This window comes from Cynocephalus volans, chromosome 18 (genome assembly GCF_027409185.1).
Source record: "Cynocephalus volans isolate mCynVol1 chromosome 18, mCynVol1.pri, whole genome shotgun sequence".
NCBI lineage: Eukaryota > Metazoa > Chordata > Mammalia > Dermoptera > Cynocephalidae > Cynocephalus > Cynocephalus volans.
In genome coordinates this window covers 16,273,408-16,297,079 of record NC_084477.1, presented here as the reverse complement: position 1 = coordinate 16,297,079, position 23,672 = coordinate 16,273,408, and the positions used below count along the sequence as shown (strand labels likewise).

Here is a 23,672-nt window from a genome sequence, read left to right as displayed (position 1 = left end):
TAAATGACAGCAGCACCCAGGGGTCAGGCACAGGCCAGGCGGGGCTGAAACAATCAGGTGCCTGAGAAGGAGGCGACCTGAGGCCCAGCCACACTGTGAAAACTGAGACACTCCTGCAACTCCCAGCGTCACCGGCCATGGAGGGGGACCTGGACGTGGACAGCCCATGGCACCCATAAGCACACCTAAAGAATAGGCCAGATCTAAGGCTTTACATAATTGGCACCTCCACCTATTCAGTTCCACATCCTGTGTCGTTTGTACATAACGACCTCACTTTTCACTCAAGGCAGACGAGGAGGGACCATCCTGGGTCCTCAGTGTCACGAGGTGTGTGCACACGGAGCCCCTACGCTGGCAAAGCCACCAGCCAAGTGTTCACCCCAACGCAGGCTACCTGATTGTCTGCGTTGGGTATTAAAGTCATGTTCACACTCTGATGTGAATTTATTTTTGTTCTCTCTGTTTTAAGCCCCCAAACCTTCCATTTTCTCATGTTATCCTTTCTAACATATAAGGTGGCACTCAAATCACTGCCGCCGAACACCCATGGCAGGTGTCCAAATGTTGGATGTGGAACAAAATACTGCAATCCCCTTTTCAATGACCTTATCTGTTGTGATCATTAGCATTAAGAAATAAATTTGGTAACCGACCTAAAAGACACTAAAGCACGGGTATGAAGTGGGGTTCGACGTGAGCCCAGCAGGACTCAGCAATGCACGGGACTGTTACCTCGCTCGTCCTGAACGCCACCCTGTAGTTGAACTGGGACCCTTCCTTCTCTTTGGGGTCTTCCACCTTCTCTCTCCGGATGCTGACCGCCACCGGGCCGAGGTTTTCATCTATTCCAAAATAGTTCTGGTGCTCTGTCAAGGAACAAAAGGAAAGGAGCACAGAGCAGCACGGATATCTTTTCGTCTGTGTTGTCTAATCTCTATGAAATAGCTCCTGTCTTAGGTACAACCATTTCCCCATAGGCGTCCGATCAAACTTTCTGGGGTCCAGTTTAGAGGCACTTTCACGTCTCATGTTCTATGACATGAGCCCCTGGGCAGCAGGAGCCTCCCCCACCCACAGTGACTCTGCTAGGACGTGATCAGCATCGTGGGAAAGAGCACGTGGCCACTCTTAGGAACGGGCACAACAGGACAACAGCTACTTATGGAGTCAGTACTGAAAACTGTCTCACGCCCCGGGGGAAGGGGACCGTCCTTGGCTGAATGAGGGCACCAGAGGTTACCCACCAAGCCACTCAGACCCGTCAGACTAACCTTGGCCTTCCGTGGAGCTGCAAAGATCACCATTTCCTTACGATGTCACTAAAGGACCTAAAGACTTAGGCAAAATTGAGTGATGGGAAATACATAAAAGGTCATTAAGTTGCTAAGGTCAAATTATATCTACAAATTGTACAACTTAGTTTACGGTGTGGCAGCTAATCTCTTCTTCCACATACAGTCACTGGTCCCTGAGAGGGACCTAAAATCACATGATCTCATGTAGGAACGGACGCTGAAGATGTCCTCTGTCCTCCCGGCTCAGGACCCTCCAGGACACCCTCCCTAGGTCGTTCGTCTCTTGCATATCTGTGCACTAACGATGAGCCAGGCACTGTTTCAGACACAAGGACACTGGGAGAACATTCCAGAAAACCATCCACCCTCAGGAAGCCAATATTCTCGCGTGAACCCTTCCAGTGACGGGCAGCTCACCACTGCATGAGCACGTCCCTCTGGATGGCTGGACAGGCTCCTGGTCACTGAGCTCTGTTGAAAGTAGTTGGAAGCGCTTCACTGAAGCTTCCAAACCTTAAGCGTTTCCTCGGACATGACCCAAACTTAACACAACCCTGAAGATGCAGTCCGATCCTTCCAAAACAGGGGGAGCGATTACCCCAAGGTTTATTAATGCAGCTTAAAAATTCACCTATTTTTAGCAGTCCCCTCAGACCAGCAATTGATGCAGAGCAGGTGGTCACCACAAACCCAGCTGTCATTCATTTCTGCATGCACCGTGGCCGGGCCAGTTCTCCAAGGTGCACGCTCACAAAACCCATGTTTTCCACCCTATATGCAAAACACCGCATTCATCCCTTTTGAATGTCACCTATTGGTTTCAGCAAATGTTGCCTGACTCCTGGTTTTTAGTGAAAAAGAAACATATTCTAGTGGACGTTGATAAGCTTGAAGAAAATCCATGGGTATTCCAGAGGCTTCTGGTTATGCTAACATTTTCTGCCACAATTTTTGCAGGAATAAGAAATGTTTTTGAGAACGTAGAAAACAGGATGGGTTGAACAAAGGAAAGAGGCCCTTGCGTCACTCAGGGCAAACATTGTCCAAAGCCACCAGTGGATGTGGGCTAGACCTTGAAAAGGCAAATCTTTTGCTTCTGTACTGCGTGTTGGGAGCAGCAAGTAAACTATTTTAGGGGCTGAAAGGTGAATTATGGACTCAGTAAAATCCCAGACTTGTACAAAAGGAAACAAGCCTTTTCTTTCTCTTTTTTTTTTTTAAACCCAGGAAACATATCTCTTGGGTATCCTGTGTACTGATAATAGCCAGTGTAACCACTGCACACGTCAACAACTCCAGTGAAATTAGACGTACATTTAAGGAATGTTCTGGGTTTGAAGAGATATGACCCAGAAGCATTTATCTGTGACTCAAACCACCACTTAAAAATATATCCAATGAAAACAGATTAAAATTTAATTGTCTACTCCAGACTATTAGGTACATTATTATTTTATTATTTTCTTAATTTGGCATTAATGACCACTGCACCGATGGCTTATACTAGAACCCGAAGAAAATGCATCTTTGAACATAAAACTACACCAGTTCTGAATTTTCTTAATTGTCGTTGGTTAACTATCCTGACAAAATCCTTATCTCAGTGGATTATTTACCAGAAGCCAATACATTCAGAAGGATATTCAGAAAGTACACAAACACACAGCAGGTCACTGGCGAAAGTTTCCTTCTCAGAATACACTTCAGTAAGTCACTTGCAAAAATACCCAAGTCAAGTCCATATGAGGCATATGACAATCCCCGTGACATGAACCAGAAGAGCTTCAAATTGTTCTAGGGAGGGAAAGAGCGAATCGATGAGACCCCTTCTCATGGTAAAATCAAGAGTCCCAGAGTAAGAGGTTGGAGTCAGTGACTAATGCCCGACGACCAACAGTCACGGCAGGTGTGTGGCTGTCACACTTGGCAGAGGCAGGGAGGGCTGATGAGCACGGAGACGCCCTGGGACGGGCATTCCTCCATTGTGATGGTGCTGATGGGGACGTGTCATATCCATTTGTCCAAACTCTCAGAACTGTGCACAGAGAAGGGCGGGTTTCACTGTATGTAAAGTGTACCTTCATTTCTAGCATGGCGGGGAGGCTGGTGGTCCTGGCACATGGCTGGGCCTTTCACACAGAGATGGATCATGGCCATGCCACTCCCCACCATGGCCTGCCAGGCAGGACGACACCTGCTCTCCAACCGAAGGCGGATGTTCCTGCACGCCACCACTCGGCTCCGGGTCATTTGGCATTGCCAGGCCCAATGGCTCCCTCCAGGCCCTTCTCTCATAAACCCCCTGACTCTAAAGGTGACAGTGAGGAGCAGCCAGCTGCAGAGGCACGCTGCCAGGAATGTCTCCCACTTTTCCCCACATGACATTCTTACCCAGGGAGCAAGACTCAATCCAAACCTCATCTCCCCTGGAACTATTCCCCTCACCTCCAGAAGAGGCTAAATCCTTCAACTTTTACATCCCCGAGGTAGAATGGTGTCCAGTCAATGACAGGCGCTTCATAAAGTGTTTGAACCACCGGATTATAAAGTAGGCTCGGTTGGTATTGTCCAAAAGTAACGGTCGTATCTGACCTCAACCAGGAGCATCAGAATAAAAATGAGGAGCCACACTCATTGCTGGGAAGTGACAAGAAAGGGGGATGGTCTTGGGGCCCAGAAATGCAGCAGACATGTCCCCCACTGAGGCACAGAACTGGGAACTCGGGAGCCTATTAGAGCTTGCAGCCTGCATCAGTGTCCTATTGCTGCTGTAACAACCTCCACAAACTCAGGGCTTAGAACAACCCATTCACTCTCACAGCTCTGGAGGCCAGATGTGCAAAGGCAGTCTCAGTGGGCAAAAACCACACATCCTCAGGTCACTCTAGGGGGAACCCATTGCCTTGCCTTTTCCGGCTTCTGGGGCTACGGGCCTTGCTTTCCTGGCCCAGGACCCTCCCTTCACCTGCAGAGCCAGCAGCCAGCATCCCGCTTCAGTGGTCCCCTTGCCTTCCTCTTCCCCGTCAAGGCTCCCCCTGCCTCCCTCATGTAAGGACACCTGTGAGGGCATTTAGAGCCCACCTGGCTAATCCAGGATAATCTCCCCATCTCAGGATCCTAACTTAGTCACATCTGCAAAGCCTTTTTTGCCAGATGAGTAACATACACAGGTTCGAGCGACTAAGACCTGGATACCTTTGGAGGTGTTCAGCCCAAAGCACACACATAATCCACTGCAACTCATGTATTCTAATACCGAGCGGGGACATGTCTGAACTGTGTGCCAGATTCTGATCAACACTGGGGATGGGCTATCGAACAAGACACAGTGCCTGCTCCAGAAAGTTATAGTGCTGTAATTACCCCTTATAGACTCTGGGATGGGAGCAAACATAAGTACAATGGAAGCCCCCAAAACATCCAGCGTAGACCCAAGAATCCAGAAGAAAAAAGCTCTGTGTGCGTCAAAGCAAGTGCACAAAGCCCATCCTCTCTATTATAACACAGAAACATATGTAGTTTTAAAAGCCAACCTCTTCTTCCTGGATTAAAAAAAAAGAAAAATAGCAACCCCTTGCTCCATCCTTCCGCGCTCAATTCTGTTCCCACAAAACAAGTCTTTGAATTAGTTTACATGCAGAGTGTCCTAACCCATGACGACGGCATGTTCCTCCATTTATTTAGGGTTTTAGTTGCTCTTGGTAATGATTTGTAGCTTTCTGCAGTGGCCACTCACGTCTGTGTCCTAGGTTCAGATGCCTCAGTCCTGTGTTCTTGATGTCTTATGATACTATAAATGGGCTCTTTTTCAAAATTCCAATTTCTAGTTATATGTTTCTAGTATATAGATCCAATTGTGGATCTGATTATTCTGAAAACATTTCTTTGGGCACAACTGATTTAGGGAGCTGATCTTTTTGTCTTTGTGAGATGTCTCTCTTTACCTACAACGATGCACCTTGCTTTAATGTCTGCTTGGAGTTAGACCGAATGGGCAGGATGCAGGCATCAGTACAGGGTTGGGGGACATCTTCTGCAGCTGTCAGCGGCCCAGGCAAGGCTCTTCCAGTCCCCCCTGTCTGGAGGTACTTAGCCCAAATAAGGGGATGGGGCCGGGCACCGCACTGTGCTGACTCTCCCTGCGTCCCCGTTTTCTGTTAAGTGCCTCAGTCCTGTCCTTTGCAGGGCCTGAGGCTCCACTTCTCCAGAACAAATCTTCAGTTTTCCACCTGGGTTGGGGGCAAGTAGTCAACTGGTGCTAAGGGCAGGAGAGAGAACCCAGCTGTTTAAAGACTTGTTACCAGTCCCTTCTCCTACCCCAACCCTCCCCAGAGGTGCCAGGCAGGAGTGACACTCTCCCACCTGCTTGAGCTTATCCTGCCTTCTATTGCATCCCCCAAGTTTTTCTTTTCCCCTTTGCAGCAGTATGTGCATTTTTTTCTTTCTTCACTATTATTTTTTGTGGTGTTTTGGAAGAGGGACAGATACCATGTGTTTTTAATTTACCATATTTAACTAGCAGTCCCAAACCCACTGACTCTGCAATATGCAGACAGTAATTCTAATAAGCCTGATTACTGGTTTCTGAATCTGGGCTTTGCTACGAATCACCCGCTTAACCTTGGGGTAGTTACACATAATCTTTCTTAACCTCAGCACCCTCCCCCTGCTGAAAAAAAAAATACACACACAACATCAATACATCCCCACAAGGGTACTTCAAAAAGTTCATGGAAAGAGTTGTATTATCTTTAAATTCTATTTTTCCATGAGCTTCTTGAAGCACGCTTGTAAAACGTTTCATCATCACTGACCTGGGAGGGACCTTATAGTTGAAGGTGGGCATGTTACTGAAAAACTAAATTAAAACAAAAAAAGGAGTGCCCATAAAGTAAACAGCATTATGGGGCATTTTTGATTTTGAGCCCAGTGGGGCAAAGGTCAGCCTGAAGGTGATTCCTATTTTTAATCTCAAAATGCTGACCTCGAATCGTGTAGAGAGGTCAAACTGCATTCATGCTAGTATTTTTAAGAAAGCAATGGCCTATTTCACTGAATAACTCCTACCAGAAATTATACTTTTTAAAAAAACGGTTCGGAAACCCAGAACTTGTATATTACCCTTTTCACCAAAGATGTCAGGCGAATCCGTGAGAAACACGTTTCCCCTTCCTGCCTCCCCACCCCACACCTGCACCGATTCGATCTTTCCTCTCTGGTCTCACACAGAAGCCCATGGGGATGCAGCTCCTGCTGGCTCTGGGCACCACGCTGCGGACTTGTGGCCTTCACGCCCTGCAGCTAAGGACCTCGCCCACCGTGCTTTTGGCTTCACCAGGGAACACCATAGGTTGCCTGGATGTGTTCCTAAAGAAATCAAAATCTTCTGCTGAATAATGTAAAATGCCATCTGGCTTTTACAAGGGGCATCTCCACATACCATGAAGACAAGAAGAGGGTCTGGGTCCCTCCCACCGGCTCCAGGAGGGAACAGAGTTAACTCTCCCAAAGGAGGCCCTGCACCCCTCCAGAAAATTCCACCCTGGGCAGAGGACGAGGACCAAGCGTTCCCCAGAGCTGTGCGGTGAGGTCCTCGCCCACCCAATCCCGTCCTGAGTCCACGCAGGGGACTCCCCTAACACCGCGGCAAGGACAAATCGGACAAAACCCCGCAGAACGTAAGGAGTGAAGACAACTGCAGAGAAGCTGGGTGGGGACCCACGTGTGCGTGGACAACGGCACGAGACCAAAAAATAGCTTAACAAGACTGCAGGGCAGGAAATGAGATTCAGGGCATCTCTGCGGTGCATTCTAGCTGTTCAGTAAAGAAAAAAAAAATCCTAATCCAGAAAATAAAAAAAAAAAGTGGGGGGGAGCCTACATGGGAGCCCAGCCCAAAGGCTGTTTCTAGATGCTGCCGTGTGTGGGAAGGGAGATTTATTGGGGAACCTGCTAGTGAACGGGGCAGGAAGGATCACACCTCTGCATGGCCTCCTGAGGCCAGGTGTGCAAAAGAGAGCCAGTCACAGCCCCGCCTGACGTACCTTATCAAGGTTATTAGCCCCCATGGCCATAGCACCCCTGGTAAGTACCTAGCCAAGCCCACAAGCGGCCCTGGCCCTCTAGTCCTTTACTTTGTTAACAGCACAGCTGATGTCTGCTATTCTGCCGTGTAATGCAGTTTAAGGATTCTTTGTTCTTTGACAGGTAGCTGATCATTTAGGAGCCAGGCTGATCTGTGGCTGCAGTTGGGGGCTCCCTACCTTCCTACCTAGGGAGTGTCTTCTCTCACCTTTCCCTCCGAATGGTCATGCGTGTGCATTTTAAGTCACTGTCCCTGTTCTCTAACACTCCAGGAGTTATAAAGAAAAAGTGCAAAGGGACAATAAATAAATACACGAATGAATAAAACAATAGCACCCGGTGCCAAGAGTCATTTGACAGCCTCAAAAAACCTCCAACACTTTGCTAATGTTTCTTACTGAATTTACCATGATGGAAAAAAAGATGGATTTTGCTGTGTAAATTTTTGCTCCTTTGACCCCAATTGAATCAAAGCAAAGCTTGAACAATCTGAAGCGTTATTATGAAAATACTAATATTAAACCATGTTTTACATAAATTAACTCCCTTCCTCCTTTCTACCAATGAGGAGGCACACTGTCACCTTTATTTTACAGAAGCTGAGGGGTCAGTGACCTGTCCAAGGTCACCATGTGCAGTGACATGGTCGGGCTACCAACAGAGGCCACCGCTCCAGATCGCCTTCCTGGGAAACAATTTGAGGGTGACGACACTCTGGTCGAGGTTTAAATGACAAAAATCAATGCACACAGGCAAGAGAACACAAGTGAAAGACAAGGCCGCAAGTCTGTCCTGAACGTAAAAGGACGGAATCTCTCAAAAGACTCTACTTCAAGGAAACCTGGAATAAAAAGTGAAAGCCTGGAGAGGAAGGGTGGCTGTCACAAGGCCTCCTTTCACGATCTGTCCTTTTTCCTTCCTCCGCCTCAACAGCTGACAAGGCCTTTTGGGGCCGGAGGGTCACCAGGTTTGAAAGAGCACGTGGTCCTTCGCAGGTTCCCACAGCACCCTGCTGTAGTGACAGCGCCCTGCAGGAGGGAAGGCCCGAGTGTTCCCACGTCCTGCCTGGAGCCCAGGCGCCCACACCCCCGGTGCTGAGTCCCCTATGCAGCTGGGAAATTCCTCCCTGCAAAGGGCCCTCCGGGGACTCAATGGGACCTCTGTTTGTGCGGGTGACACTGGCCAGGGAGAGAGGTTGAGAAGTGAGTGGACAATGTCCTCTGCGGGGAGGAATCTGTGTCTTAGAATAGCACCATTGTTACATGGCACTCTGTTCACCCGTATGAATTTAATAGTGCCCGGATCCCTATTAATTTTCGTCAATGACTGTATAAAACCAGAAGGAAGAGAAAAAGGCCACCAGGCATAAAATTCAAAGCGAACGCAGCCATGCATGGCTCAGCAGAGAGGTTCTTTTGGGATGTAAAGGTGCTGTCCGGCCTATGGCTGCCAAATCAGTGGCACCAAAGTGAGCGTGTTTGCAGTGGGTGGGCACCGTGTTTGCAGTGGGTGGGCACCACCCTGCCATCATCCCCAGCCCACCCTGCCATGCGGATTCCTCTATTTCTTTCCCCATCTTTTAACTGTTAAAATAAAGCATGACCCTTTATGTGTGGTGCCAGTGGTGTGGATGACAGTTTCTTTTTAAAGAGAAGTCTTACACATTTGTTTAAGAAACCCCTGGTGGAAGAGGGGACATGCTATGTGACAGGCACTGCTCTGAGCCCTTGGTGGGAGGTATTTGTATTATGATCCCATTTTACATGTGATTAACTGAGGCACAAAGCAGCTCAGGGACTTGCCCCAAACTGAGTTGGGGTGTGAGGCCAGGGAGCTTTCCATGGCAGTGGCCCTGCCCGGCCACTCATGGGCCTCTGTTGACCAAAGTTGGCTTTCAGCTCTGAAATGGATGGACGCCTCTGCCTAATGGCAAAAAGACAATTCCCCAGACACAAAAGAGTGAGCTGGCATCAGGAGAGGTGACAGTGACAGCGCTATTACACAAATTCTACAGAATCTTTTCTTTTGATTTTCTCATTTTGCAGGATTTATATACAAGATCCTACTCTTCAGTAAAAACGCGAATGGTGCATATTAGCCTGGGAAAAGGCTGGGTTTACATTGAGCTGGGTAAGAGAGTAGTTACTAGAAATGGAGGACTTGAGATGTGTTCAGGAAAGAGGCCCTGGAGAGAACCCCTGGACGTGCCGCGGACCCCACAGAGGAACTCACGCTCAGGTGGCCCAGGTGGCACAGCAGGGGCGGGGCACACACAGAGGAAGGGGCTCCCCAGCCTAAAGGTGGCATCTCTGGCAGAAATGGACCTCGGAAAGTCCAGCTGGGCACCCCCTATCACGGTGCAGATGTGGCTTTTGTTGGAAACTCATTTCACTCAGATGCAGCTAAAAACTCTTTCTCTAGAAAGTTCCTGCAAAAAGAATTCTAATGGGCTCCCCCACCCTGAAAGTCTTGTGAGGCTAATATGGCAAAGAAAAATCAAAGAAGTTCTCTTGTATATTATTTTTATAAGAAAGAGAGAAGAAAGAAAAATCACAGGGGCTCGACAGAACCATAAGCACCTGCCCCCCAAAGCGCCCAGCACAGGGGAGAGAACTAACTGGCCAACTAAGACTCCCTTTCCATACACACTGCAAAATCTTCCCTGCGAAACCAATTCAGCTCGTCCACAAAGGGTTTCTAAAAGACACATTTTTCTTTCTTTTTTTTGCGGGGTGGATTTGTCGCAGAATATCCCCCAAGAGAGTTGGGCACAAAAGCCTGATTCACAGAGTTCAGCAGAGATTTGGGAGCCTGGGAGCCCAGGGCATGCTGAACCACACCTGACGGTTCTGCATCCTCACGTGCAGCTTTGCAGGGGGAGTTCAAGGGGAATGTCTTCTTGCACTTCAAGAAAGGTAGATGGAAAAGTAAATTCTAAAGCTTAACCGTCTGAGAAAAGTACTCAGGAAGAGGCTGGGTGACACACTTTGTCCGTCTTACTTTATTTGTGGAGTCAGCTGCTTCCAGGAATCCTATAGTAATTCCATAGAGTAACATCAGCCTGTAAGTTTGTCATTTACAAGCTTAGACATTCCTCTTTTTTCTTGATTTAAAGATACAGATTCTCCTTTTAAAGGCATCATGAGCATTCATGACTTGAATTTTGCAAAAATTTTAACTTTGAATTTAAAATTGTTTTCGATTTATAGAAAAGTTGCAACGAGAGTCAAGAGTTCCTTCATAGCCTCACCCAGTTTCCCAGGTGGTAACAGCACCGTGTTATATTTGTTACAATTAATGAACCAATATCGATACACAGTATGAACCAATGTTCTTACTTTATTCAGATTCCCTTGGTTTTATCGAATGTCCCTTTTCTGTCCCAGGATCCCATTCTGGACACCACACTGACATTTAGTCATTGTGTCTCCCTAGGCTCCTGTGGTCTGTGACAGTGTCTCAGGGTTTCCTTGTTTTTGATGACCTGGACACTTTTGAGTACCAGTCAGGGATTTTGCAGAATGTCCCTCATTTGGAATTTGTCTCATGCTCTTCTCTAATCGGACTGGGGTAAGGGGTATGGAGAGGAGGTCCCAGAAGTGCTGTTGTCACCAATTCTGGGTACAAACGATCCCCCTAACTTCCCACTGCTGAGGCTAGCCTTGCTCACCTGGCTGGGGTCCCATTTCCAGACTTCTCCATGGTGAAATTATCTGCCCCCCTCCTTCCACACTCTGTCTTTTGGAACTGAATCACTAAGTGCAGCCACATTCGAGTGAGTTGGTGGGGAGACTATGACTTAAACCTTTCTAAGTTTCATAATGTTTCTCAAGTGAAGATGCTTTATTGAAATGACCATGCACTCATCTGTTCTGTGTGAGCCTGAGCCATTTTGTAGATGCAAGAAGGTAAGGGACATCTACAAGAAGGTAAGGGACATATGTCCCCTTATTACTGTGCTTCTGTCATGCAGACAGGCTCTTCTCTCAAGCACAGCAAACACAGCCACTAACTCATCTGCCCAGATCATGGCTGCAAATACTTGGCATCCCCCCACGTGCCCACGGCAGGTGACAATAACTGCTAATGGCTCTTAAATGTTGACACAGATCCACACATAATGACGTGGAAGGATGGGGATCAAGAGTATGTCCCACAGCAACAGCAAGAGCAGGCACCATTTATGTGCATTTATTTGCACCAGAAAAAGTCTACAAGGATAAAGACGCCATTGCTAATGGCGACTACTGCTGGTGGGTTTGGGGTGACTTTCTTGTTTCTTTTTTGTTTCTCTACATTGCCTTATTTTCCTATCATCATCGTATGACAGTTACATATACATCATTTAAAAATCATAAAGGTGTATCTGTGAAATGAAAGGTGTAAGTTAATGTCTCTGCCACCCGGCGCCCCGGGACGAGGAGGTGGAGGAGGTAGAGGGCCCCGCGGGCCTCGCCTCCGCCCCCTCCCCGCCACCCCGTGCTGCTGCAGCAGCGACTCATGCGAGCGCGGCCGGAGGGCAGCTGGCCGGTAAAGGGATCTGAACCCATGACCTTGGCATTATCAGCACCACACTCTAACCAAGTGAGCTCGCTGTCCAGCTCTGAGATTTGATAATGGGCTGCATTAAAAGTAAAGAAAACCAAAGTCCAGCCATTGAATATAGAACTGAAAACACTTCAGAGCCTGTCAGTACAAGCCTCAGCCATTATGGGGCAGAACACACTGCAGTGGCACCGTCATCTTCAGCAAAGGGAACATCAGTTAATTTTAGCAGTCGTTCCATGACACCATTTGGAGGATCCTCAGGGGTGACACCTTTTGGAGGAGCATCTTCCTCATTCTCAGTGGTGCCTAGTTCATATCCTACTGGCTTAACAGGGGGTGTTACTATATTCGTGGCCTTATATGATTATGAAGCTAGAACTACAGAGGACCTTTCATTTAAAAAGGGTGAAAGATTTCAAATAATTAACAATACGGAAGGAGACTGGTGGGAAGCAAGATCAATCGCTACAGGAAAGAATGGTTATATCCCTAGCAATTATGTAGCGCCTGCAGATGCCATTCAGGCAGAAGAATGGTATTTTGGCAAAATGGGGAGAAAAGATGCTGAAAGATTGCTTCTGAATCCTGGGAATCAACGAGGTATTTTCTTAGTGAGAGAGAGTGAAACTACTAACGGTGCTTATTCCCTCTCTATTCGTGATTGGGATGAGGTAAGGGGTGACAATGTGAAACACTACAAGATTAGGAAACTTGACAGTGGTGGATACTATATCACAACCAGAGCTCCGTTTGATCCTCTGCAGAAATTGAAGAAACACTACACAGAACATGCTGATGGTTTATGCCACAAGCTAACAACTGTGTGTCCGACTGTGAAACCGCAGACTCAAGGTCTAGCAAAAGATGCTTGGGAAATCCCTCGTGAATCTTTGCGACTAGAGGTTAAACTAGGACAAGGATGTTTTGGTGAAGTATGGATGGCAATCAAAACATTAAAACCAGGTACAATGATGCCAGAAGCTTTTCTTCAAGAAGCTCCGATTATGAAAAAATTAAGACATGATAAACTTGTTCCACTATATGCTGTTGTTTCTGAAGAGCCCATTTACATTGTCACTGAATTTATGTCGAAAGGGAGCTTATTAGATTTCCTTAAGGAAGGAGATGGAAAGTACTTAAAGCTTCCACAACTCGTAGATATGGCTGCACAGATTGCTGATGGTATGGCATATATTGAAAGAATGAACTATATTCACCGAGATCTTCGAGCTGCTAATATTCTTGTAGGAGAAAATCTTGTGTGCAAAATAGCAGATTTTGGTTTAGCAAGATTAATTGAAGACAATGAATACACGGCAAGACAAGGTGCAAAATTTCCAATCAAATGGACAGCTCCTGAGGCTGCACTGTATGGTCGATTCACAATAAAGTCTGATGTACGGTCATTTGGGATTCTACAGACAGAACTGGTAACAAAGGGCAGAGTGCCTTATCCAGGTATGGTAAACCGTGAAGTGCTGGAACAGGTAGAACGAGGATACAGGATGCCCTGCCCTCAGGGCTGTCCAGAATCCCTCCATGAATTGATGAATCTGTGTTGGAAGAAGGATCCCGATGAAAGACCAACATTTGAATATATTCAGTCTTTCTTGGAAGACTACTTCACTGCTACAGAGCCACAGTACCAGCCAGGGGATAATTTATAATCCAAGTAGCCTGTTTTATATGCACAAATCTGCCAAAATGTAAAGAACTTTGTAGAGTTCCTCACTTACATACAGGAATCAAAAGAAGAACATCTTCACTCCGCGTGTATTTAATGGTAAACTGGAATTCCAGATATAGTTGCACAAAACCACTTTTTTTTCCCCAAGTGTTAAACTGTAAAGTACCAATGATGATTTTCCAACTTATTTCATGCTCCAAAGAAAGTAGAGCTAAGATACTGATGATAGCATGGTAATGAAGAGTAACAAGGCTATTGTTTATAAATCATTTCCTTGCTTTTCTTCCCCCAGCTGAGAATAGTTAAGAGAAAATTATTTATTGTTATAGACAAAACTTGGGAGATTAAAAGTTATACCATAATGAAATCTAAAATTAAGGATCTTAATGGGACCAAATAATTTCATTCCAGTTTTTAAATATCTTTTGCATTTATTATTCTCAAAAGTTTTTTTCTAAGTTAATCAGCCAATATGCAATCTTAATATATGCCTCCTTTTGCATGGAAAAGGGTCAGGTTTTTCAGAACCAAAAAAGGAATATAAACGTCATCTAAAACTTGATTAAATGTTAGACCACAGTAGTCGAATTTGAAAGTAGATTGAACTATGTTGATACTCATTCGTGGAACTGGAAAATAGAATAAGAAATTTTTCACTTCAGTCATTTTCTGAATAGTTCAGTTTAGAATAATGAAGGTAACTAGAAACTGAGTTGATCTTTCATAAGGTGCATTAATTTTTTTTTTCTTTTTTTGACTGGTAAGGGGATCACATCCTCGGCCAGGTGTGGTCTGCACCACGCTCAGCCAGCACGCGAGCCAGCCATCCCTGTATGGGATCCGAGCCCGCGTCCTCGGTGCTCCCAGCGCCGCAATCTCCCTAGTGAGCCACGGGGCTGGCCCTTAATTTTTTTTAAAGGCAATATATAATGGAAATTGTACCATCCAATCCGAGGGGAAGTGTTTTAATTTTTAGATAGCATGAAATGTAAGACCACTCATTTAAACAGTCCTTTTTTAAAAAATAGGACTTGGTACTGTGAGATGTTGCTAATATGTTCTTACGGTGATGGGTGCCACAAATAGAAAATGTCACTGAATCAGGGACTTGAATGCACTTTTGCTTGTATTGAATATAGACTAAGAGAGGAAAATGTATTTAAAAGAAACATGAGAAAAGAATGTGAAAGTTTTACAGGTAGAGGGATGGAATGTAATGTTTAATGTAGATGTCATGGAGTTACAAAATGGCTTTGCTGGCACTCAAAGCTCCTCACTTAGCTGTTTTCTGAGACGTCAAGAGATATGAGGTATGACTGTAAAACTAGCATACACACTAAATGAGTGTTACATCCTCAAAATAGTGAAGTTAAGGCTTCACACTAATTCCAGTGATATAGCTTTTATGAAAAATATTTTTAGAATTCCAGTTTTCAAATCCATGTTTGGATCTACATTCACTTTTTAAATATACTTAATGTTCATTATTTTTTCTCTTTTAGAATATAGTTAATTTGAGGTGGGAAAACATTCTGAATAATAACAGTAGTAGTAAAAAGGGGAACAGTTTTGGCCCATTTGAAATGCGGAAGTGAAACACAAAAAAAGACAGATTTTTATGACTAACTCAGAAAGAAATTCCAAAATATGAATTCGAATAGCAGCATTACTGGTTTATGTGTCTAGCAAAGGAAAAACTGACTCTGATAAATAAAATAAACATCTGGTATTTATGTTTTAAAATACTCTATTTTATAGTCACACTTTAAGTCAAGCATTATGTTAGGTTCCCATATGTTTAAGATATAATTTTTAAAGATTATTACCTGATTTAATCATTAAATTTAAAATTCTGTGCCATGATATATGTTCAAATTCAAACCATTTTAAAATGTGATGAATGAACTTCACCCAAGTTGGCAACAGTTCTGGTACTAAAAAACGTGGTTGTTTCTTCTGTTTCCGTAACCTGCTTAGTATTGAATCCCTCTCTACCACGAGGGTCTTTCCTAAAAAGAGTGCTGTTATTATTTACCCTTAATGTCTACAACCTGTGACATGAGATTTTAAAAGGGCTTTATGTGAACTATGATATTGTAATTTTTGTGAGCATTTTAAAAAGGGTAACAAAAGTATGTTTATATACTAATTCTGATCAGAACATTAAGCACGGAAAAATAGATGGTATTCATTAGGTTTTAAGTGAATGAAGTAGTTCCTTATAATAACCATTGTACAGTAAGGATAAAACACTAACTCATTGTGTATTCATTTAAAATTGTCTGTATTTTTAAATTGCCAGAAAAAAAAAAAAGACAACTTTGTACATTTGAAGATTTTTTTTCAACAGCTTTTCATCTTCAGTGTCTTAATATGGAACTTAACCCTTACCAAAAAAGGAAGTTGGCAAAACAGCCTCCTGGCACAAACACTTTTTTAATAATGGTAGCCTAAAACTTAATATTTTTATAAAGTATTATAATATTGTTTTGTGGATAATTGAAATAAAAATTCTCATTGAATGCAAAAAAAAAAAAAAAAAAAAAAGGTGTAAGTTAAGTACTTGGCAGGTGCACCCATATGCAGGAACAGCTACTATTACTGAGCATTAGTGCATTGCTAATATTGTTTGGGTCACACCCCAAATAACAAATTCGATAATGCTGGAAATAAAATACTCTGGTTTAAAAGATGGGGGGGGGCGTATATTGGTTATCTATTGTTGCATTACAAACTACCCTGAAATTTAACAACTTTAAACAAAAAATAAAATTAAAAATAAAGGAAAAGAAGGTGGGTATTGCCAATCATACTGAGTATTTTCCCCGCTCACTCATTCAGAGGAATGTGCATTATCGTACCGGGGGAACGGTTCTAATAAAACATGTTCCTGAAGGCTCAGACAGTGACAAGAGACACTATCACTTCACTGCTGAGTCACCAGGGAGGCCCCGCTTTATTTTGCCCTCTGGGTCTACCTCTCTTTACCCAAAAATTACTCATTTCATCTCCTAGACTTATTCTTGCCTGTGTGACATGATGTGGGGCATAGAACATTCTGGAGCTCCCCAGTAACCCAGGGAGTGCATGGTTTCCTAACGAGGCACCAATTCTGTCACCCCTGGGGAAACCACATGTGTTGACATGGGCATGTGTCGACATGGGCATGTGTCCTGGTGCTGCCAGGTTCACTGGGCTGGGGACACTGCACTGTCCAGTGCTCAGCAGATGCAGGAGGACATGCCAGCCACCGAGCAACCATGGAAACTAAACTTGCCGAGGCTCCCACGACTGGCCTGTGGTCATGTACAACTAGAGTCCCTGTCCCAGGGCCCTTCACCATGGCCTGTCTACAAGAGAAAGTTCACAAAGGAGTAGCACTTTCCCTCTGACTCCCATCAGGGAAGCAGGGTAGCTGATGGGACCCACGTGCCTTCATGCTCATCGCCAGTGCCAGCGGAGGGAGGGGACATGCCCGGGCATTGGCTGGTTGCGCCAATCCCCACTCGCTTTCAAAAAGCTGTTTCACCGAAGGCTACAGAGGGATTTGCCTGGACAGGCGAGGCTGCTGCAGTTTACTGGGGCCACTCCCCTGCCCAAATCCTTCCACAAGGTTATTAAAAAGCCTTTCGGGACTGATGTGTCACAGGAACACACCTGGGCATCAAGAGTGGCCACTTTGCATTAACTACTCAATAAAGCATAAACCACGTTATTAAAGTCGTGCACTTTAAACATTTGCCAGTGACTGGGAGCCACTCAGTTCTTTTGAAAATGAAGTTTCACACAGAACACTGAAGCGCAGAACAAAATAAAAAACATTCCGGAAAGTGCCCGAAGATCCCTGAAAGCCAGTTTCCAAGGAGAAAAACTCTGAGAGATGAAGAAGAGACAAAGGGAGACAGGGACCTGCAGGAGCACCCTATCTGTGCCAGTCTGTCCAGAGCCATTGTCTTTGGGGACCATTTTCCTGCACCTTGTGATGTGTCTGCAAGTAGAAGAGGTTGGCACACTTGTCCGGCAATTGAGGCAGGACTCAGGGCTGGGCTGGCTCCTCTCGCACACCACGGAGCCCTCCGCCCCGTCCTTGCCTTGGCGACCTGGGCTGCTGCCTCTGCCTTTTGTCCTTCATGGCTCCACAAAGAGACCTGCAGGAGCATGTGCTCTTGTGGCCAGTTTCATGCTTGGGTCACACTGGGCCACAGGGGAAGGCAGGACACAGTTCACGGCTGCACCAGGGAGGGAGCGACAGGACCTGGCTGGTTCTCTCTCCTGGTGGCAGCTCCATTCCTGGGTCCCAGAGCGCAGCATGGCATGGCGATGTCACCCACAGCACAGCATCACCATGCACCCTCAGGGACGGCTGCTCCACTCCCAAGTTATGCGGGCTTTGCAAGGTAGTCTGGAACTTTCTGGCTGGTTCTCAGATCCTCAGCAAAGCCCTGAACCAGAGTGAGCCCAACAGCCCTGACCTGCCAATCCATATGTCCACATCCACCCACAATGCATGCACGGGGCAGCTACGCTCAGATTCTTCGTTGGAGCTTTATTTTTTATTTCCCATTTGAATCTAACAAGTTTGACGATATCCCTTCCGAGGCCCTTGAAAATCCTATACAGCAAATCAGAAAAGGTGGAGGAAATAAACCACTTGCAGAGTAGTCTTTAAAACTATCACGGAGCATTCAACACAGCTAACAGAATCTAGCAACCTGAAATCATCCTGCGGAACAGATCAGAGGACACTGACGAATCCAATGGCAAAGACCCTGGGAGCAGAAAAGGTCAGCTTTTCATCCCCCACACACTGGAGATGTGTGACAGAACAGGAGTGAGATACTGGCACTGGGATTTACACAAACAGGAACATAGATACAATTTTTATGTTCTGATATTTTAAAGGATGAATCACAAACTATTTACAAAACTCAGCTAGCCAGAGTGACTACTTACCTGGGGATTTTAGGGCATAATAATCTAAGACATTTGATTGTATTGCTAGCCATGACTTTATCAATAAAAACGATCTTAACTAGGAAGCCTATTTCCCCACCATCTCCCTTTCCAAAAATAACTATCTTCCACCTAGATACCATCCTTGAGCGGCACTTCATAACACGCCGCCCCTGGATGAACACAGTCCGCAGGGTCATGAGTCACAGCACAGACCAAACGCAGGCCTACGATTCTCTGATTTTACTGACTGGACAGAAATATACACAGGGACAATACTGATGCTCCAGAGGCCAGGACTGAGACGGTGGGGTGGGGACAGGGAGGAGACACAGCTGGGGAACCAAGGCCCGTTGACAAAATGACATCAGTCCCATTATGTCATTGTCATGGGGACAGAGGGTCAGCTCAAACTGCGTGCCCAGCCGCAATGTGTCTGTTTATTTAGCTTTATCGCTTACCCAGCATCATAATTGTTTTTCCGATTTACATGATTTTATACTATTATGATTATGAATGACCAGTTAAATGTGGATTAATGCAAAAAGGGGGAAGGATTATTAATTTAATAACTGCTATTTATCTGGCATCTTTTAGGCCTACAGTCAAAGGGAAAAAGTAATAAAGAGGCTTCTTCGTGGTGGCGATGTTATCAGGGACTTAAGCAGACAGAGTGACCTGCTGAGGCCTCAGCTATCCCCCAACCCACCCCAAAGAAACAAACGGCCAGAGTCAAAGGTTACATGCAAACATTCTGAAGACAGAAGCTGAAGTTAATAAGGTAAAGGTACAGTTGGCTTGCAGTTATCCACACTAGAGGCAGAGAGTAGTCCCATCCAAGGGACAGCAGGAGGACTGGTCTGGCCAGGCCTACCGCTGTCTCCCCAGGTGTTCCAAGAGGTTGTACCTGGCAGTGAGAAGAGGGCAGAAGATAGAAAAACACAACTCTGAAGGGTAAGCTGTCCTACAAGCAAAGGGGACCAGCTGCACCTGCTGAGGAGCACTGAGAGCTGCCCAGGTGTCAAGCCCGCTTCTCTGCAGGTCTCTAGAACAGAGCGGATGCTTATGACCCTGGCATAATCAAGATCGTTTATATACAAAGGCTGAGGACTCAACTACGTGACCTCTGAAGAATGCATCCTTCAAGTCAGAACACATAAATAAAAGCAAAAACAATTTCTTTAACACAGGATTAAAGAATTTATAAATAACTCCAGAAAATTATTTGTATCTAAACACTGAAGCCTGTTGGCAGAGCTGCAAAGAGACTAAATTCGTCTATCGTGTTAATTCATGCATTATCTCAACAAGAATTGAACGTGCCCAACACATAATGAAGCAGAAGTGGCAAAGCACAGAAAAGACCAGAGGGAGAAACCCATAGAAGGATCCACTGGAAACAGTGTTGGAGGTAATTCAGAGAAACAGGAGAGGGACAGAGTGAGTCAGGGAACACTCTTAAAAGGAGCATATCTAAATCAAGTATGACGTGTGGGAAACCCACAACTCAGCGGAGAGAGAGAGAGAAAGTAGGCACCTGGGACGGAGGACACGGTCAAGCCAGTGCACAATGGCCACAGACCTTGAGCAGGGTGCTCCAGACACAAAACAAAACACCACCCGGCCCTGAGGACGCCACCCCCAAACACGTGCACATCCAGGGTCCCCTTACCTTTCCCGTAGAAGAATTTACGGTAATAGTAGGCCCCAAGGTCAATGTGCTCTATGATGTAACGCTTCACTTTCTCCCTATGAACCGGCTGGTTTTCTCTGGGCACCTCCAAGACCGAGACGCCCGCGTTTGTGCAGTGAGAGCTCAGGGAGGACTCAAAGGAGCAGCTCTCCCCGGATCCAAAGGAGGACGAGCTGGCCCGAGACAGCGCGATCCGCCTGTCACCTTCGCCGCCGGTCTCGTTCCTGAAGTAAGGACAGCTGAGGACGAGGTCATTGCTCTTCCCGTCCCCCTCGTCCACATCCAGGCTCTCCTTGGAGTTGAGGTCCTCCTTGCTTCCCAAGGGGGACTCGCAGGTGGCCGCCTGGCCCGCGGGTGCCTGGGTCTGGGAGGCTGCAGAAGCCCCAGTGGTGATGTTTTTCCTTTTCCCCACACGAGCCCTCGTGGCCATGGCTTCGTTGATATTGAACAGAATGCTCTGGACATCGTAATGTGCAAAACACCGCTGACAATTCCAAGGGCGTCCCCTCTCCGGACGGCTCTCATCCAGGTCGGACACGAACTTGAACGTCTCATGCTCACTTTTCACCGTCCGTAGCTTTCGGAAGAGGGAGGTTTCCACCGACTCTGCCTTGAACCTCCGTTTGAAAGCCTTGTCCCTGTCTCTCCCCATCAGGAGGGCACCGTCCACGTAGTCTAATCCTGAGATGCGGACAAACTCCCCCCTGGAGATCTGGGCTGCTGCGTGCAGGCTGGGGGAGATCACGGGGTCACAGGGGAAGCACTCGGGGAACCCGAAAGGGACCACTGCTTTGGGATCATAGTTCTCCATGCGGTACCCTCGGAGCACAGCACAGAAGTTCTCTGCAGACAGGCCCTGCCGGTCGATGGACGACGTGCTGCCGTACTCCCTGTGCAGGGCGGCCCCGGTGTTGGGGTTCACTGCATTTTGGTCCAGGACATCTTCGGCATCGATGTCACTGATGGTGACATCGCTGTTGCTCCTCTGTCTGATGGGGTGCAGCCCCCTCTGAGGGGAATGAGGGAAGAAGCCTCCAACTGCATACTTGGCCTCCACGAAGTCCAGATCCAGTGGCTCGTCCTGCTGGCCCTCGTCCTGGGGCTGCTGTCCGTTCTGCATGGCCGAGACGACACTCTCGTACCCGGGCTGAGGCCGGCTCTCCCACAGCGTCTTGCAGGGCAGCTCCTTGGCACAGTCCTTTTTAGGAGGCCACTCGGATACCCGAGCCCTCACACCCATTTTGGGCATGGCTGGGGTACTGTTAGCTGGACCCCCACCCCCACCCTCATTGGAATTAGAGGCATTTAAAGAAGTAGCAGGTCCCATGTTGCCATTAATGGCTTTAAATTTGCGAGCAAAATAATCATCCGACTGCATGATCCTGGGAGGATCCTTGAACTTTGAAGAGGCCCGGCCAAGCTTGTACTTCTCTTCCTGGGACTGCCTCGGGTCACTCATGTCTACCGAGGCAAGGAGCTCCAAGTCTCACCAGAAAGACTCATGTACGTCCAATTACATGGTGATCTATGATGCTATGACAAGTGCAGATAGGAAGGCGATGTCTACAATGGCATTTTTTTCTTTTTATCCAAAAGCAAACCACATGCAGTCTCGCCAGGACCAACTTGCTTCTCCGTTGTGGCGATAATTTTGCGCTCCTCCGTTCTTTTCAAAAGCATTCCTTCAGACGTCTGGTCACGAGCATTTCCTTCACCTGAATTGAAAGACAGGAAATAGCCGTTAGCAATTCATACAGCTCAAGTTCAATGCATTCCACAGCCGGTTTCTAGTCTTCCTCTCCCGCTTCTGCCCCACGTCCAACTGGCCCAGACTGCCCTGAAGTTGCACGTCTGTGCAGCACTGTGCAGACTGCTCCTCCTCCAGGGGACACCCATCTTCCTTCTCTGCATGGCTGGGTGGGACTCACAGCACAGAATCCAGCATTAACCTCTTTCCAAGGAAATTTCCTAGGATGCCTCCCCCCCTAACCCCCCATCTGAGCCAAGAGCGTTTCTGCTGTGAGCCCACAGCACCCATGTCTACACCCAGCAGAGGGGCCACCCTTCTCTCTGACTGCTGTTCACTGACCAGTCTCCCCCAGGAGCTGAGTTCAAGTTCCTCTGAGCCAGGAACTGTGCTTGTTGGATGGGCACCAACGTTAACTATCAACGCAGCCTGGCTCACCCCAGGTCATCAAGCAGCATTTCAGCGAATAAATCAGCTATAAGAGTAAAGCAACAGTCATAGATGTAAGGTGTTTGAGTATTATTATAATGCTTTCTTTCAAAATAGTTAAACTCAAGATGTCCCTGCAACAGAAGGGTCAATGCAAGGCATTTAGCGAGTGAGTTTTCATAATGATCATTTATAACCAATTTGGAACTCGCAGAGATCAGAGATCGCCCTTACCATGGAAAGGAGTCTTCAGGGATTTGGCATTTGAAAGAGCACAGCTTTCCAGTGTTATATGCCACAAGCCACGTGTCAAATGAACACAGTAAAATAAAGGCACCTGGAGATACAATGCACCATGATTCCCCTCCATGTTGGCAGAAACTTGAACTAATTAACTCCTCTCATTACAAGTATTTTTCCTTCTAATTTATTCTATCTTTAATTAGACCAAAATATTTCCAGGTATTATGTATGTTCCCAACTCATGACAGACTAAGTATCTTACTTGTTGGCATAAGGACGAAAGAACAGCTCCATCTCTTCTAAATATAAAGGTGGTAATAAAGGCATAATATAGTCAATTTCCCTCTCCCTTCAGCAAAGCATGAGATGCAACCGCGGTGCAGTTGGAAATGTTAAAATCCCAACTAGCTAAATAGTGTAAGAACTCCTTCAGACGGGCTCTGAATGCTCTCTTGGAAACGCAAATATTTTCTTATAATGAAGTTACTTTTGCCCCACTGGAAAAAAAAAATTCCGTCTGGGCATGACAACACACTGTCTGTTATTCCCAGGGCCATTTCATAATTGAGGAATATTTTAGGATGTTGCAAACAAAAGAAGAGTAAACAGATACTTACCCACACAGAACAGACGTGCCATCTGTGGTTCTCAGAAAGGTGAGATAAATGCTTGTATCTTACCTACTTTGCTTAGAATTATTATGTTTAAAAGGATCAAGGAAGACTCTGAATTATAGTTACTTCCTATACAATTCAGGCTATTATAAAATCTGTTCCTGGAAACTGAAAAGAGACAACTGGGATACAAAAGAAAATAACTTCTTGCCTAATACCTCTCTACTGAAATGGAGGATTCTACAGAATCCGTGAATTCTATTCGTAATGTTGCAGCTTCCAGAACACAGCAAAATTTTAGAGCTTAAAAATTACTTCCAAAGTGTGGTACAGAGCTCTGTGAATCCTCAATAGGCATTAGTGTGAAACTCATTTT

At 46.1% G+C, this 23,672-nt stretch overlaps 2 protein-coding genes across 2 annotated transcripts in view; one reads left to right on the top strand and one right to left on the bottom strand.

Annotated features, from left to right (window-relative positions):
* The window catches only part of SIPA1L2 (signal induced proliferation associated 1 like 2), a 103,436-nt gene extending 81,678 nt beyond the window's left edge, over window positions 1-21,758 (bottom strand). Inside the window, exons 1-2 of the mRNA XM_063082693.1 lie at window positions 20,243-21,758; window positions 736-869 (exon numbers count right to left, since the gene is read on the bottom strand). Of these exons, the coding sequence (XP_062938763.1) occupies window positions 736-869; window positions 20,243-21,722 (1,614 nt within the window). The 5' untranslated portion in view covers window positions 21,723-21,758. The remainder of the gene's footprint in view (window positions 1-735; window positions 870-20,242) is intronic.
* LOC134366423 (tyrosine-protein kinase Yes-like) lies at window positions 11,824-13,597 on the top strand. Its single transcript, XM_063082776.1, has one exon. The coding sequence runs from the start codon at window positions 11,999-12,001 to the stop codon at window positions 13,595-13,597; it is 1,599 nt and encodes a 532-aa protein (XP_062938846.1). The 5' UTR covers window positions 11,824-11,998.
* Window positions 21,759-23,672: the final 1,914 nt, after the last annotated feature.